The following is a 16,082-nucleotide window of genomic DNA, read 5'->3' on the forward strand; positions in this document are numbered from 1 at the left end:
TAGTGAATAGCAAAGCAGGCAGTATCTAATTCTAAAAGACATCCCATAATCATTGACTTACCAAAGCATGAAAGCACTGGTGCAGAGTGTTAGATGTAAAAGGCATAATATTTTCAACCCCCATAAATGTAGCTTGTACGTCTGTTTTCTAAACCTTAAACATCTCTTTCCTCTAATGTGCAGTCTGGAAAAGAGACATACGGGCCGGAAACAACTGTACAATACAGATGCGATTTTTGTGAGTTCACTCTCCTCCATTACATGGTTATCACACATTGTAATTAATCCGAATGCTAAACATGCTTTAATATATACCAATACTGAATAAGGCAACATACATCTCTTAACACAGAGAGAATGAACACATTATTGACATCTCCCCAGGATAGGGCCAACTTGTGTGAGAACAAAATAGCCATTGTTACCAAATATGTTTTCAGACTGTAGTCCTGATTAGTCTATCATTAGAGCAATCAATAGAAGCACTTACCAGAGGCTCCAAGGTGCTAATGTCTTTTAATTTATTTCCGCTGAGGTTTAGATGTGTGAGGTTGGGTACTTTTTCTGCTAGTACATCAAGACCTCCAGAAATTCTGTTGTCGCTCAGTTCAAGCTGAAACAGTGAGGGAAGAAATTATGCCAACGCTTAGTTCATGTGCACAAATAATGGTCCACATTAGTCTGACAGCTCCTCATGAAGTGTATCAGCCCCAAATAGTAGTAGATCATTCACTATTCACCAAAATCGTATTAGTGCAGATCCAGGAGTTTGGAGGGAGCCAGCTTCTCATCAGTAACAGGGTCAAGACCATCTGCAATCAAGGCTTTTGCATGCGATTGTGACTAAACTATCCACATATATTCACATTGCAGCGAGAACAATCTTTAATTGCCGATTCGGCCAATTCCACATTCACTAGGCATGGTGGGCAGCTATGCAATTTTGGTTGCCAGTAATGCTTCAGAGGCATGGCTATTCTCCATGTGATGTCATAACCTTCCCTATAATTAGGATAAATCGCATCAGGTTTCATGGTCATGCCCCTAGGGAGGCCTGTCAGACCCCTAACTACATCTGTCACGATGAAGTGAGCACTGACACCAGTGTAGGTCAATTAAGTCCAACAATGGAGTAATTCATATTTTCCATAAAATATCCCACCTGCATTCTTCCCTAAATACAGTTAGGTCTGGAAATAATTGGACACTGACACAATTTTCATAATTTTGGCTCTGTACACCATCACAATGTATTTGAAATGAAACAACCAAGATGCAGTAGAAGTGCAGACTTTCAGCTTTAATTCCAGGGGTTGAACAAAAATATCATATGAAACGTTTAGGAATTGCAACCATTTTTATACACAGTCCCCTTATTTCAGGGGCTCAAATGTAATTGGACAAATTAACACAACATTAATAAAATGTTAATTTTTAATACTTTGTCGAGAATCCTTTGCAGGCAATGACTGCTTGAAGTCTGGAACGCATGGACATCATCAAACGCTGGGTTTCCTCCTTTGTGATGCTTTGCCAGGCCTTTACTGCAGCTGTCTTCAGTTGTTGTTTGTTTGTGGGTCTTTCTGCCTTAAGTTTTGTCTTCAGCAAGTGAAATGCATGCTCGATCGGGTTGAGATCAGGTGATTGACTCGGTCATTGCCGAATATGCCACTGCTTTGCCTTAAAAAACTCCTGGGTTGCTTTCGCAGTATGTTTTAGGTCATTGTCCATCTGTAAATTGAAGTGATGTCCAATCAACTTAGCTGAATTTGGCTGAATCTGAGCAGACAATATTGTCACGCCTGTATGCCCGCAGACCAAGCTAGACCCCAGTACTGAGGTGGGAACGGTATGATACCACACACCCACAGCAGTGGGAGCAAGCCCGGAGTGTGGTATACTGCTGCGGCCGAGTTTATTCGAGCATTTGCCCGTTCTCGGCCGCAGCAGTAACCTGGCGCGCGCCAGAGGATGCCGGGCACGCGCCGAAGACACGGAGGAGCGCCCTCCGATCGGGGCTTTCTCCCTCCCACTGCCGGGTCTGCCGGGTCCCCCGGAACCCCCTGCTGCCGTCCCCCACATCGCGGGACACCAGGGCTCCCTCTGGGAGCCCTGGACACGCGTGCAGGGGGCGCAGGCACCCGATGACGCGTGACCGCGCGTCGATGACGCGTGACCGTGCGTCGATGACGCGCGTCGATGACGCGTGACCGTGCGTCGATGACGTGCGGCACGCCGAGGGAGTCGATGACGCGTGTCGATGACGCGTGACCGTGCGTCGATGACGCGCGGCACGCCGAGGGAGTCGATGACGCGTGACCGTGCGTCGATGACGCGCGTCGATGACGCGCGGCACGCCGAGGGAGTGCAGCTAGCATGCCGGGGCATCTCCAGGCTTGCGGAGCTAGCCGCACTCAAATAAAATGTGCCGCCTCTGTAGCATTGCTGGGCCTGTTGAAAGAGTTGTTAGCATATACTTGCAACGCCTGGGGAGTGTCCGTGAGAATAGTCGTGTCCGTTTGCCAATGTTCAGGGGATCCAGAGAGTAGAGTTGTCAGAGAGCAAGCCAGGTCCTAGGAAGCCAGAGGTCAGCGAAGTCGTATGCGTTGCAGGGTTCAAGGGGTTACCAGAGAGCAAAGTAGTCCAGGGAGAGCAGGGGTCAAAGCCAGGGAAATCCAAAGTAACACAGGAGTAGGTATATACAGGAGCACAGAGGGAGCACAGCATAGGACAGGTACACACAGGGAAACAGGAACTATGCAGAGCGAGGAAGAGGTGGACAGACAGGGATTATAAAGGGAGGTGCACCAATGGTAGAGAGGGGAGGAGTAGAGAGAGAAGTGGGAGAAGCAAGAGATAGGTCAGGGAGAGAAGAGGAGGAGACAGAAGGGGCAGTCATGGGAATGGCCTGAACAGCTTGGGAGGCGGAGACAGGGAAATCCTGATAAGGAGAGTCTGTGCGCGCGGCCCCTGTAAGCTGGGGATGCGCGCGCACAGACTGTAACACAGGCGCGGCCCGCACGGAGCAGGGAAAGGCAGCAGGAGGGGAACGGAGCCAAGCAGAGGGAAACGCGGGCGAGGCCTGTGCCCGTGCGATGGCCAGCAAGGGCAGAGAAGAGCATGCACGCGCGTCCCCCGTGGGCTGAGGGAGCGCGTGCACCGGACGCGTCACCAGGCGCGTGGAACGTCGCGCTGCGGGCACCACAGGCGGAGGAGGTAACGGGACGGAAGGCCCCACAGGAGAAGGTAAAGGAGCTACCGCGGGGGAGAGGGAGCGGGGAGGATTACGGCAGGGACTGTGGGAACGCGTGGGTACGCGAGACTTGCAGGGAACGTGCTGCAGCAAGGGGAGAGAGGTAGATGATGAAGGAGAGGAGTGAGAAGGGGCTGAAAGGATAACGGGAGATGGGAGAGAGGGAGAGGAAGGAATCTCCTGAGTAGTCACAAATATATCCCTATACACTTCAGAATTCATCCGGCTGCTTCTGTCTTCTGTCACATCATCAATAAACACTAGTGACCCAGTGCCATTGTACAGCAGCGGCAGCTTTTATTCGAGTAAAAGCCGCCGGCTGCATGCGTCTGGGAAGCGGGGAGCCGCGGCGCGTGGCGGCGCACTGTGACGTCACAGTCACATGCGCGCCCGGCTTCCCCGGCTTCCCCAGGCTTCCCCGACACCCCTGGAGATCAAATTAAGGTAAGCGGGGGTGCGGGGAAGCAGAGGGGCAGAGCAGGAGCCGGGTTCGGGGTCGGGAAGGGGGGGTAAATTGCGCGCAAAGTGGAGGGGGGGAGCGTGGGGGAAACGCGGCGGCGCGCGGTTTTTACTGGCGGCAGCCGGGGTAGATCCCGGCATGCCGCCGGCATTTAGTGCAATAAAAGATGTCGCTACTGTAAGCCATGCATGCCCATGCCATCACACTGCCTCCACCGTGTTTTACAGATGATGTGGTATGCTTCGGATCATGAGCCGTTCCAAGCCTTCTCCATACTTTTTTCTTCCCATCATTCTGGTACAGGTTGATCTTAGTTTCATCTATCCAAAGAATGCTTTTCCAGAACTGGGCTGGCTTTTTTAGATATTGTTTGGCAAAGTCTAATATGGCCTTTCTATTCTTGAGGCTTATGAATGGTTTGCACCTTGTGGTGAACCCTCTGTATTTGCTCTCGTGAAGTCTTCTCTTTATGGTAGACTTGGATAATGATATGCCTACCTCCTGGAGAGTGTTCTTCACTTGGATGGATGCTGTGAAGGGGTTTTTCTTTACATATAGTTACATAGTACATGAATTTGTAAAAAGACGTACGTCCATCAAGTTCAACCTATGCTAAATTTAGACAACAAATACTTTATTCTATATCTATACTTACTTATTGATCCAGAGGAAGGCAAACAAAAAACCCCATTAAGGGGAAAAATTAATTCCTTCCTGACTCCAAGAATTGGCAATCGGATTAATCCCTGGATCAACATCCTTCCCATGTATACTTATTTGGTATATCCCTGTATACCTTTCCCATCTAAAAAGATGTCCAACCTTTTTTTGAACAAATCTATTGTATCTGCCATCACAGTCTCCATGGGTAATGAATTCCACATTTTAACTGCCCTTACTGTAAAGAACCCTTTCCTTTGTTGCTGGTGAAATTTTCTTTCCTCCAACCTTAAGGGATGGCCCCGAGTCCTTTGTACTGCCCGTGGGATGAATAGTTCTTTTGAAAGCTTCTTGTATTGTCCCTGAATATATTTGTATATAGTTATCATATCCCCTCTAAGACGCCTCTTTTCTAATGTAAATAAATCAAATTTAGCTAGCCTCTCCTCATAAGTTAGAATGCCCATCCCCTTTATTAATTTGGTGGCTCTCCTCTGCACTCTCTCTAGTTCCATAATGTCTTTTCTTAGGATTGGTGCCTTTACCATGGAAAGAATCCTATGATCATCCACCACTGTTGTCTTCCGTGGGCGTCCAGGCCTTTTTGTGTTGCAGAGCTTACCAGTGCGTTCTTTTTTTCTCAGAATGTACCAAACTGTTGATTTGGCCTCTCCTAATGTTCCTGCTATCTCTCTGATGGATTTTCTATTTTTTTTGCAGCCTGAGGATGCCCTGTTTCACTTGCATTGAGAGCTCCTTTGACCGCATGCTGTGGGTTCACAGCAACAGCTTCCAAATGAGAATGCCACACCTGGAATCAACTCCAGACCTTTTACCTGTTTAATTGATGATGAAATAACGAAGGAATAGCCCACACCTGTCCATGAAACAGCTTTTGAGTCAATTGTCCAATTACTTCTGGTCCCTTGAAAAAGAGGGGACTACATATTAAAGAGATGTAATTCCTAAACCCTTCCTCCAATTTGGATGTGAATACCCTCAAATTAAAGCTGATAGACTGCTCTTTAAGCCCATGTTCATTACTTAACTGCAACTTGAATTTATTTTGGTACACAGCCGAAATAATAAAACTTGTATCAGTGTCCAATTATTTCTGGACCTAACTGTATCTTTAGAGGTCCCACATTACACATTACTGATGCAATAAACTAATACACTAAGCCATTTACCATCTTCTCTTTATTTTATAATTGAATATCTATACACACACACACACACACACACTTTACAGGACTTTACAAATGTATTGCCGGAAGCCTGTAGATCTCTGAATACCACAGAATATAAGAGATATTAAACTATGGACGAAAGTAATACATGTTAAGGTTTTCAACAATTGGCCATAATGCTACTCTACCCAAAAAGCTATCAAGCAAACAAAAAAAGCAAGCATTAAAGAACATATTTACTAAGCTGTGCTACTCCATAAGACACCTTATAGTCCATTCAATTGAGAAGGCTGGGGATGTCTTCCGGCCCGGAAGGTGTCACATGGCATAGCCATGCTTGGTAAATCTGGGCACTAATGGTTTACTGTTATAACTTTATAACTCATATACTTCCTATAAGTGGAACTTAAGTTTAAGCTTTTACGTCCCTTTGCCATGGAACCGAAATGAGCCAGATTTGATACACGTGGACAAAAAATAAAATTATTGAAATATACTGTTTTATGAGAGTAAAACTCCATTAATCCCTTTGCTGTTGTGGGAAGGGGGGGGGGGAGAGATTGGTTGAAATATGTAATGAAGCAATTTTCTGCTAAATAAGAGAAAAGGGTGACATTTGATGAGACTAAAGAACATTAAAATTAAAGTGGCACTTGATAGGCCACTCCTCTACCTTTTTCAACTTGGGGAGTTTGGGAAGATTTGAAACCGACATCAAGAATACGTTTATTAGGCTGAGGAACTCAAGGTTCAAAAACTCCGCTGTTAATCCCTCAATTTTGCCTTCATCTGATCTGCAGTTGTCCAGAACCAATTCTCGTACCTGTGTGAGAATAAATAAAATTATGTTAGTGTAAGCGAATAACACCATAAAAGGGAAGGCTTCCCCTCCAACAATATCAAAGAGACAAACCATACTATTGATATACATTAAAATAATACATGGGGCTCAGTGTGTAGCAGCTCTCCTAGTACAGTATAATAGTGTAGATCTAAGAAAGATCAGAAAGGATACCCCTATCTCAAGCACTCAATGCTAGGTAATAATAATAAAGAGACAATATTCAGTCTCACAGATAATTGCTGAAGTTGGGTATATTAACCCTATTAGGACCAGGAGAATCAGTAGAAAAAATAATAACATTTTATTTATAATTAACAACGATAAAAACATATATATAACACGATAAAATCCCCTTTGAGAAGTGGTTTCTAGTAGGCTGTATCCACACTCAATAGCGATAGATTAATATGTAGCCTAAACTATCTGACAACAAATAACTCAATATAAATTAATGCTCAGGACCAACAGTGCCCTGCATGGCATGAAAAAGTGATACTGCAGTTCACGGTGATATATCACCAAAAAGCATCTATGTCACAGTATATCATCCAAATCCTGGTATCCACTGTGTTGCAGTATCCCCAAAAATGAAACAAATCTCTTACACAGTTATATTAGGCTAGTATCTGGTACTCTTAGATTGTATTTAGCAACCCATTGGTACTGTTGCGGCAGCTTTTATTCTAACAAATCACCGGTTTGTCCCTTGCTTGTTCCTGGAATGCGACGCTGTTCACCTGGGGCATGCCGCGTTCACCTTGCGTTCCCAGCCACGGGTCATTCCCGTTTGATGCGTTTATTGATAATGGTTCGGATTTTAATAGGCTGCAATGCTTCGCGTGTCCACCAGATGGCAGAAAATCATGAATTGTAATGCGCATGCGCTTCAGTAATGTGTAGGCTTGCAGGTGTTTTGTTTAAAAAAGATACTGTACCACAGTGTGCTATTGTAACTTTGCCTTGGCTTTGAGACTGAAGGAAGAGTTGCAAAAATTTAGGCTTTTCATATTAAAGAAAGACAAAGACCAGTTTCAGTTTCTGTTACACTATTCTCCAGAGACCCACCCGCCATGAGTGTTCAAGTGCAGCCCGTTTTCCAAAAACCCGACAGAAGTTACGCGTATTTGATATGGGCCGCGATTAATGCAACAGATGATAAGATGCTCAAATTTATCAGTATTTTATCGAAAACTATGACTTTTACAAATTTTCGCCAACTCCTCATACGTGGAAGCGTGCAGTAACGAAAAGGTTATGTAGTGATCCCTGTTTTCACCGTATTGAGCCTCAATTTGTTGGAGGGTATTGGTGTGTGTCACCGGATTTTTCCCGTATCTATGATCATGGAGGCGGCAAAAGGCGAAGGGTCATGTTAAAACCAACTAAGAAGCGACAGTCGCTGCCAAGCAATGCACCAGCACCAGCACCAGCACCGGCTTCGAATGATGGTCCCACTGTCAGTGACAACCCTGAGCCTGAGTCGGATTTGGCGTGCAGTTTGGATGAAGCTTGCATGTACTTAAGCGATTTCCAGCCTCATCAGCTGACTACAGGTGGACTAGTCCCGCTGCAAACTATCGACGTGGATGATGATGAATCCTGGACTGGCAGTGGACCGGCGCCAGCGCCAGCTGAATGGGAAATTATATGGTGAGTACTGTATTGTTGCCGTATTATTTTGGTGGGGCTGGCTGGGTATTTCTTTAGGGGGCTGACCATTACTGTACATTAAAACTTTTCTTTTTGTTTTTCCTCAGAAAAGAAAACGGCTAATGGGGGGATTTCGATGGATAATATTGTACTATATGCTGATGTTTTCCGGCCGTACAGTATACTGTGTAATAAACCCGAATAAATAAAACTATGCATTTATTCTACATGTTCAGTATCGTTTCATTATGTGTCTTCTACAGTATACTGTACAGTGGTATACAGTGCCTAACATCTATGGGCAAAAATAATTTTATTTCTAGGTGCCCTAGAACAGAAGTTCCCACGCCACTTGCGCAAATATAATGTAAAATAATCCGTTCTGTGGGTCTGAGCGGGTTGAAATTCACCTGGACCTCATGCAGGAGGCATGCAAAATAGCAGCCTTGCATGACCCCCGGAACCGGAGATACCAAAAGACAGTTTAAAAGCACATTACCAAAGTGGCTTTTTTTCTGCCATGCAAGTCAATGGCAGAAACCTGAATTGTAACATTGCCCTGACTCCGTTCTGTTGCCACGAGAGGGTCGCAATTTGCCGTGCAATCTTGCCGCAACTAGGACTACATGGTCACCGAATCTGAGCCCTCTAGGTTGAACAGAACCGGAGTTGTGGGTTCCAGGTTTCTGCTCATTCTGACTTATCTGGTTCAAAGCTTTCTCCGCCATTACGCTCAATGGTAGGACCCTCCTCGCCGGCGTGACCCTTTCTCGCCGCCATTACTGCTCGGACCCTGTTGGGGTCAAGTGAGGGGGTTCCTAACATCTAGGGGCAAAATAATTTTATTTCTAGGTGCCCTAGAACAGAAGTTCCCACGCCAATTGACCTAGTTCCCACGCCAATTGCCCTAGTTCCCACGCCAATTGCGCTAGTTCCCACACCAATTGCGCGACCAGGCAGTAAAAAAACAGTGCAGCAAGCCTCTACATTTGTTACACTATCAAAGGAGCAAATGGAAATAATGTGAGGCAATTCAACATGTTCTTTTATTGGTGGAGTCAGTACAAAAACATTTATTTACAAATACTGTACAATGTTGAAACATTTAAAGTAATATCTCCTTTATTAAAGAAACCCAGTACTGTATACAGTACAGTACAGCGGGATGGTGCACAACACTGTCAGTCAGAATTGCACCAGTTCAGTCCTAGAGGGCAGCAAACAGGGCAGGTTTTCAGGGCAACATTGAAAACCGTGCCTGTTTGCGGCCCTCAGGGACTGGAGTTGTGCATGTCCTGTGTAAAAAAACACACAACAACATCTCCTATGTTTAAGTACAGCAGGTACTGTAGGGCAAAACATGTACAGTACAGTACAATACAGTTCAGCACAACAGTATGGTCTCACTGAAAGTCCTCCACATTGTACATCCATGGCCGATTCCTTGCATGGCGCAAAACGCCATTAATGCAGTCTCGAACACCTCTCATTACAGGATCTGTAACTGGATAAAAGTGCCGCATTTCATCCCGAATGTTTTTCCTTAAATTGGCAGGAAGCGCCTTTTTAACACGATTTCCTTCGTAGTTCACTTTGAACACCCACTCGCAGTACAACGTGTAGGGAACATGGTGCTTAAAAATGATCAAGGCATACTTGTGGGGTACACCAGCACTCATCACCCTATACTTCTCCCTGAGCGCCTGTGGCAGATCGCACAGGGTGATGTCGGGCACTGTATCGATGCGAGCGGGTGTAGGTCTTTTGGGAACGGGTGTGCTTGAGGCGACGGGCGATGGTAGGTTGTCTGGGAGGAAGCTTTCCTCCGGTCGTGGTCGCCGTGTTGTCTCCTGCCGTGGTCTTGACGGGGTTGTCATGTCCTCCTCAATGGCATACATGTACACTACATCTTCTGGTGGAGGGGGTGTGCTTGGTGATGGAAGGGGGTCGAAGGTCCCATTCATCACATCCATGTCACCCCCCTGCTCCGGCGTCGGGGAAACAGTGGCATTAGCACCGAGCAAATAATGTATGCCCGCTATGTCAGCCTCTATCTTCTCCATCCGTCGATTCATCCGTTGTTCCATTTGTAGCATCCGTTGCTCCACATTTAGCATGGTCTCCAGAAGCAGATCTATCTTTGCCAGCACAATAGAATACCCGGGGAGATCTACACTTATCCCATTCAGCATCCGGTCTAACGAGCTGCTTCTTGTGCATGGCGTCTGCACATCTGGGGGGATGGGTGCAATGGAGGATGAGATGGGGGTTCCATGGACAGAAGCGGCATCGATGGAGAGTGGAGGAGGTGACCTGTGGATACCCGGTAGAGGAGAAGCGGCAGCGTCGTCGAAGAGGGATGGAGAAAGTGACCTTTGGATTTCCGGGCGAGAAGCAGAGTCGTCCAAGAGCAAAGGAGACAGTGACCCGTGGATTTAAGAGGCGGCAGCGTCGTCAGATGGAACCGGAGAAGATGGAGGTGGAGAAGACGGGCTGCAGATTTCCGGGACAGTTACAGCAGAGTCGTCGAAGCATATGTGAGGAAGTGGTCTGCGGATTCGATGGGTTGGCTGCCATTCGTTTTGTGTCGAGAGTACATCACCGTATATCTTCTTCACATAATAAGGCTGACGTCTAAGAAAACCCTTAACCTTTGGGTTCAGCAGAAGGTTTTCTTTATTGGCCTTAGCCTGTCGCTTTGCCCTTGGCGTGGAAACGGCAACCGCCTTTCGCTTTTTCAGCTTGACAGGCACGGCAGAGGTGAGTAGGTTCTTGCGTCCATAGAACCGGGGTTGCTCCATGGAAGCAGGTGGCACAATGCAGTATCTGGACAAGGGCAAGTTCAGATAAAGATCATGGAGTGGTGGGCTATGCAAAGTGTGTAACCTTTTATGCATGGCGGCCAGGTACAGGTGTTGAAAGTAGGCGTACTCTGTGAGTCATTACCGTATAAATACACCATCCATTTTGTGTATTGACTGCACACTGAATAAACATCGACTAAACATCGAATATACATTCTTGTGTTTGTATTTCTTTCTACTCGCAGCAATGCCTGTTAAAAAGATTTCAAAGGATCTCAGCATGCGAATTAAGGAGATGTACACGAGCGGACACCGAATTGCTGCTATCCAGCGCTGGTTAGCTACTTCTGACCTTGTTGTGCCAGCAACCACCGTGTGCTATCATGCACACGGAAAAAACAGAGACCAAGGGTAACTAACGCGTAAGTATATTTATAAAACTTAACAAAAAAAAATATAGAAAACTATACTGTACATCTACAGTACAGTTCTGTATTTACTGTAATACTGTTGTTATTTCTGTTGATTTATATTACAACATACAGTAGTTTGTCTATTTATATTTATAGTACAGCAGTATAAATTTTTTGTATATTTCAATTAATCTTACAACGGTATATATAGGATGTATATTTCTATTTCTATTACAACAGTATATTTATTTTGTGTATTTATATTTATAGTACAACAGTATATATATATTGTCTATTAATATTTATAGTACAGCAGTATACATTTCTTGTCTATTTCAATTAATCTTACAACGGTATATATAGGATGTATATTTATATTTCTATTACAACAGTATATTTATTTTGTGTATTTATATTTATAGTACAACAGTATATATATTTTGTCTATTTATATTTATAGTACAGCAGTATACATTTTTTGTCTATTTATATTTACTGTATATTACAACATTACATTTATATACATTTTATATTGCTGCATATTGATAAAACAATATAATTTCTTTACATTGTAGGGAGACAACTGTTCTGGTGGACAAAATAAGTGAGGAGAATGATGAGAGGAGTGCATTAAGGGTTAAAAACACTCTGCAGGAAAAGCACAATCTGACTGTATCCGAGACCAGCATAAAGAAGCATAAAGAAGATGAGACGCAGCATTGGATGGAAATATGGACGTGTGAGGTTAGTACTGGACAGTACAGGAGGTAAAAGTGTTGTTTCACAAACTGTACTGCACTGTGCCGCTAAAAATTTTTATTCCTTGTCATTACAGAGTGTTACCCATGATACGGGAAGCAAACAAAATCAAAAGAGTGCTCCAGGCCCAGGCATGGATCGACAGCGGGGAGACTTTCCAGGATTGCATCTTCACTGATGAGTCTACTGTGTCGCTGGAGAGATTTGCAAGATTTGCGTTCCACAAAAAAGGCCGCATATCTTTGAAGCCGCGGCCAAAACACCCTGTGAAGCTGCATGTGTGGGGTGCCATCTCTAGGCGTGGACCTGGATGCATTGTCATCTTTGAAGGTAAAATGTATCAAATATAATGTCGCCTAATGCACTGTACTTGACTAGTGTTGCCTTACCGTATGCACTGTACTGTACTATTGTGCAGTTTTTTGAGCACTTTTCTTTTCTTGCTATAGGAATCATGAATAAAGCTTTCTTCCAAGACAACATTGTGCCCAAGATTGTGCAATACATCACACGCGACTTCCGCAATGGTCACCGCTTCTACCAGGACAACGATCCCAAGCACGCCGCGTCAACGGGGCATATCCTTGAGCGCGGCATCAACTGGGTGAAGACGCCAGCGGAGTAAGTGCAGTAGACCGTGTCCCATTTTTGTTCCCCACTGTTTTTAGCTCTTAAACCAATTGTCCTTTCTTTCCAATGACAGGTCGCCAGACTTCAATCCGATCGAAATGGTCTGGCATCAGCTGAAGGACCATATCCGGAAATTGGCGAAACCCTCCAAAAAGGACGAGTTGTTGAAAGGCATAATGAGTTTTTGGAACGATGTACTCACCGTGGAACGCTGCAATAAATATATAGACCATATTGCCACTGTGTTGCCCATTGTCATCGCACGTAATGGGCAAGCATCAGGAAAGTAGTACTGTGCTGTAGTATTGTAAGTACAGTATGATACAGGTAAGTATGGCACAGATTTTTTCTTTCCAGATAGTAAGAGTATACAGTAGTTAGTTTTTTATTTACAGAGAGAGCAGAGAGAGTAGCACTTTACAGAGAGAGCTGCCATCAGGTTACAGTACATAGAATTTAAAAGTAGTCAGAGTAAACAGTAGTTCCAGTACAGTACACAGTAGACTAGTTTGACAGTACTACAGTAACTTCCTACTAACTGCTCCATTTTTTTCTTTCCAGAGAAAGCTGCACCAGCCACCTACAGTAGTTCTGCCATAATACAGTACAGTACGCACATACAGTACAGTACAGTAACTGCACTAATTTTTTGTTTTCTTGTCGTTCCAGGAAAAAGGGTGGCCTAGGGGGAGGTGGGGGTGTTGTGTCCAGTCCAATCTGCTTGTACAGTCAAATGTACAGTATATAAACAGCAGTAATGATGTACACAAAACCTCTCCTCTCTCAATGAACTACTGTACTGCAGACAGAATGAGGAAAAGATAAAGACGGAAAAAATAATTTTACTATACAGTATATAGTATATACAGTATATACTACAGTACATTACAGTACTGTACTGTATATAGTATTAAATAATATTCTTATAAATGTGCATTACTCATTTTCCCCATGTTTTGCAAATGTTTTCCAAATGGTTATCCAATTTCAAGCTGCCAAAAGAACTTAATAAAGACTGCATTATGTATTATTCCTGATTATTTTTATATTTGTATTTTTTGGTTCCTGATAAAATAAAATAAATATTTATTCACTTTCCTGCGAATCATAATCATTGACAGCCACCCCTACAGTGCACCAATGAATAAGAATGTTTTGTAAATTATATTTATATATTTATATATTTTTATTTTAAAGGTATTAAAGAATGTACTGTATTGTATTTAAAACATGTGACTGTAAACAATAGTGACTGACAAATGTTTTCACACCCTGATGAAATACAGTATCAGTTTACTCTCAATTCTCACAGTGCTGTGCACATCAGATATACATTTCAAATTTGAGAGGGGATTTTCCAAAGCATTACGTTCAAACAACAGGCCTCTAAGGGTTGGGGGAAGGGGATGGTGTGATTAGACGCAGGCGTACGGAGTGTTTGTAGCTCGGCTATGGGCGGATTAAGAACACAATGGCAATATGCAGAAGGTTAACGACCCAGTGGAGAGAGGGGGTTGGTAGGATAGGGTGACTCAGCCGATTGACGCTTGGCTAGGGAGGAAATTAAAAACTCTGGAGGTGTGTGCCTGAAATTGTTCACAGCACTGTAATTTCAAAAGGCAGTTCATCATAATAATTTGATGAGTAAACCCCCAAAGACAACCCCCAAATACAGTACATAAAAAGCAAGTCACTTTAACTCCCTTTGCCCCATGCACCAAAAACAAACAGTACATTTTATATACTGTACAGTATATATATACTGCATATACTATATTATAAATTAATATTCAGACAGTATAAACGTCCATTTTTCAGGTATCTCCAGGTTTTACAAATGTTTTGTGGCAGAAGAATTTAATAAAGGCTGCAGTATGTATTATTGTGTGTTGATGGTTAGAATTGCTGTGTACTTTAAATGTTTCAACATTGTACAGTATTTGTAAATAAATGTTTTTGTACTGACTCCACCAATAAAAGAACATGTTGAATTGCCTCACATTGTTTCCATTTGCTCCTTTGACAGTGTAACAAATGGAGAGGCTTGCTGCACTGGTTTTTTACTGCCTGACCGCAAAGCCGCAAGATCGGCAACATTGTCAAAAAAGAGCAATGAGCGCGCAATTGGCGTGGGAACTAGGTCAATTGGCGTGGGAACTTCTGTTTTAGGGCACCTAGAAATAAAATTCATTTTGCCCCAAGTTGTTAGGAACCCCCTCACTTGACCCCAACAGGGTCTGAGCAGTAATGGCGGCGAGAAAGGGTCATGCCGGCGAGGAGGGTCCTACCATTGAGCGTAATGGCGGAGAAAGCTTTGAACCGGCTAAATCAGAATGAGCAGAAACCTGGAACCCACAACTTCGGTTCTGTTCAACCTAGAGGGCTCAGATTCGGTGACCATGTAGTCCTAGTTGCGGCAGGATTGCATGGCAAATTGCGACCCTCTCGTGGCAACAGAACGGAGTCAGGGCAATGTTAAAATTCAGGTTTCTGCCATTGACTTGCATGGCAGAAAAAAAGCCACTTTGGTAATTTGCTTTTAAACTGTCTTTTGGTACCTCCGGTTCCAGGGGTCGTGCAAGGCTGATATTTTGCCACTATGGCAAGGGTCCTCCCGCATGAGGTCCAGGCGAATTTCAACCCGCTCAGACCCACAGAACGGATTATTTTACATTATATTCGCGCAATTGGCATGGGAACTACTAGGGCCCCGGTCAAGTTCACGGCCAGGTGGCGTGGAAACTTCTGTTCTAGGGCACCTAGAAATAAAATTATTTTTGCCCATAGATGTTAGGCACTGTATACCACTGTACAGTATACTGTAGAAGACACATAATGAAACGATACTGAACATGTAGAATAAATGCATAGTTTTATTTATTCGGGTTTATTACACAGTATACTGTATGGAAGGAAAACATCAGCATACAGTACAATATTATCCATCGAAATCCCCCCATTAGCCGTTTTCTTTTCTGAGGAAAAACAAAAAGAAAAGTTTTAATGTACTGTAATGGTCAGCCCCCTAAAGAAGTACCCAGCCAGCCCCACCAAAATAATACGGCAACAATACAGTACTCACCATAGAATCTCCCACTCAGCTGGCGCCGGCGCCGGTCCACTGCCAGTCACGCTTTCATCATCATCCACGTCGCTAGTTTGCAGCGGGATTCATTTTGCCCCCAGATGTCAGGAACCCCCTCACTTCACCCCAACAGGGTCCGAGCATGTACAGTACTGTACTTTAAAATAAATTAAATATGCAATTTTACTATTACTGCGCGCGCACGCACGCACGCACAGACTGTATAGGTTGAACCGCGAAGGTATTAGACTTCAAAGACAACAGCTCGCAAACGCCCACATGCGTTTTTACACGGCATTGCAGAATTGCAGACAGCGGGAATAAAATGCTTAAA

At 44.1% G+C, this 16,082-nt stretch overlaps 1 protein-coding gene across 2 annotated transcripts in view; it reads right to left on the reverse strand.

Moving 5' to 3' along the window:
- Nucleotides 1-16,082, reverse strand: part of LOC142497131 (acidic leucine-rich nuclear phosphoprotein 32 family member D-like) — a 355,631-nt gene that overhangs the window by 108,490 nt on the left and 231,059 nt on the right. For both annotated transcript variants that reach the window (XM_075604536.1, XM_075604546.1), the window contains exons 2-3: nucleotides 6,237-6,386; nucleotides 491-613 (exon numbers count right to left, since the gene is read on the reverse strand). In XM_075604536.1, coding sequence (XP_075460651.1) covers nucleotides 491-613; nucleotides 6,237-6,386 — 273 coding nt within the window. The remainder of the gene's footprint in view (nucleotides 1-490; nucleotides 614-6,236; nucleotides 6,387-16,082) is intronic.

Source organism: Ascaphus truei, chromosome 1, assembly GCF_040206685.1.
Source record: "Ascaphus truei isolate aAscTru1 chromosome 1, aAscTru1.hap1, whole genome shotgun sequence".
NCBI classification, from domain to species: Eukaryota; Metazoa; Chordata; class Amphibia; order Anura; family Ascaphidae; genus Ascaphus; species Ascaphus truei.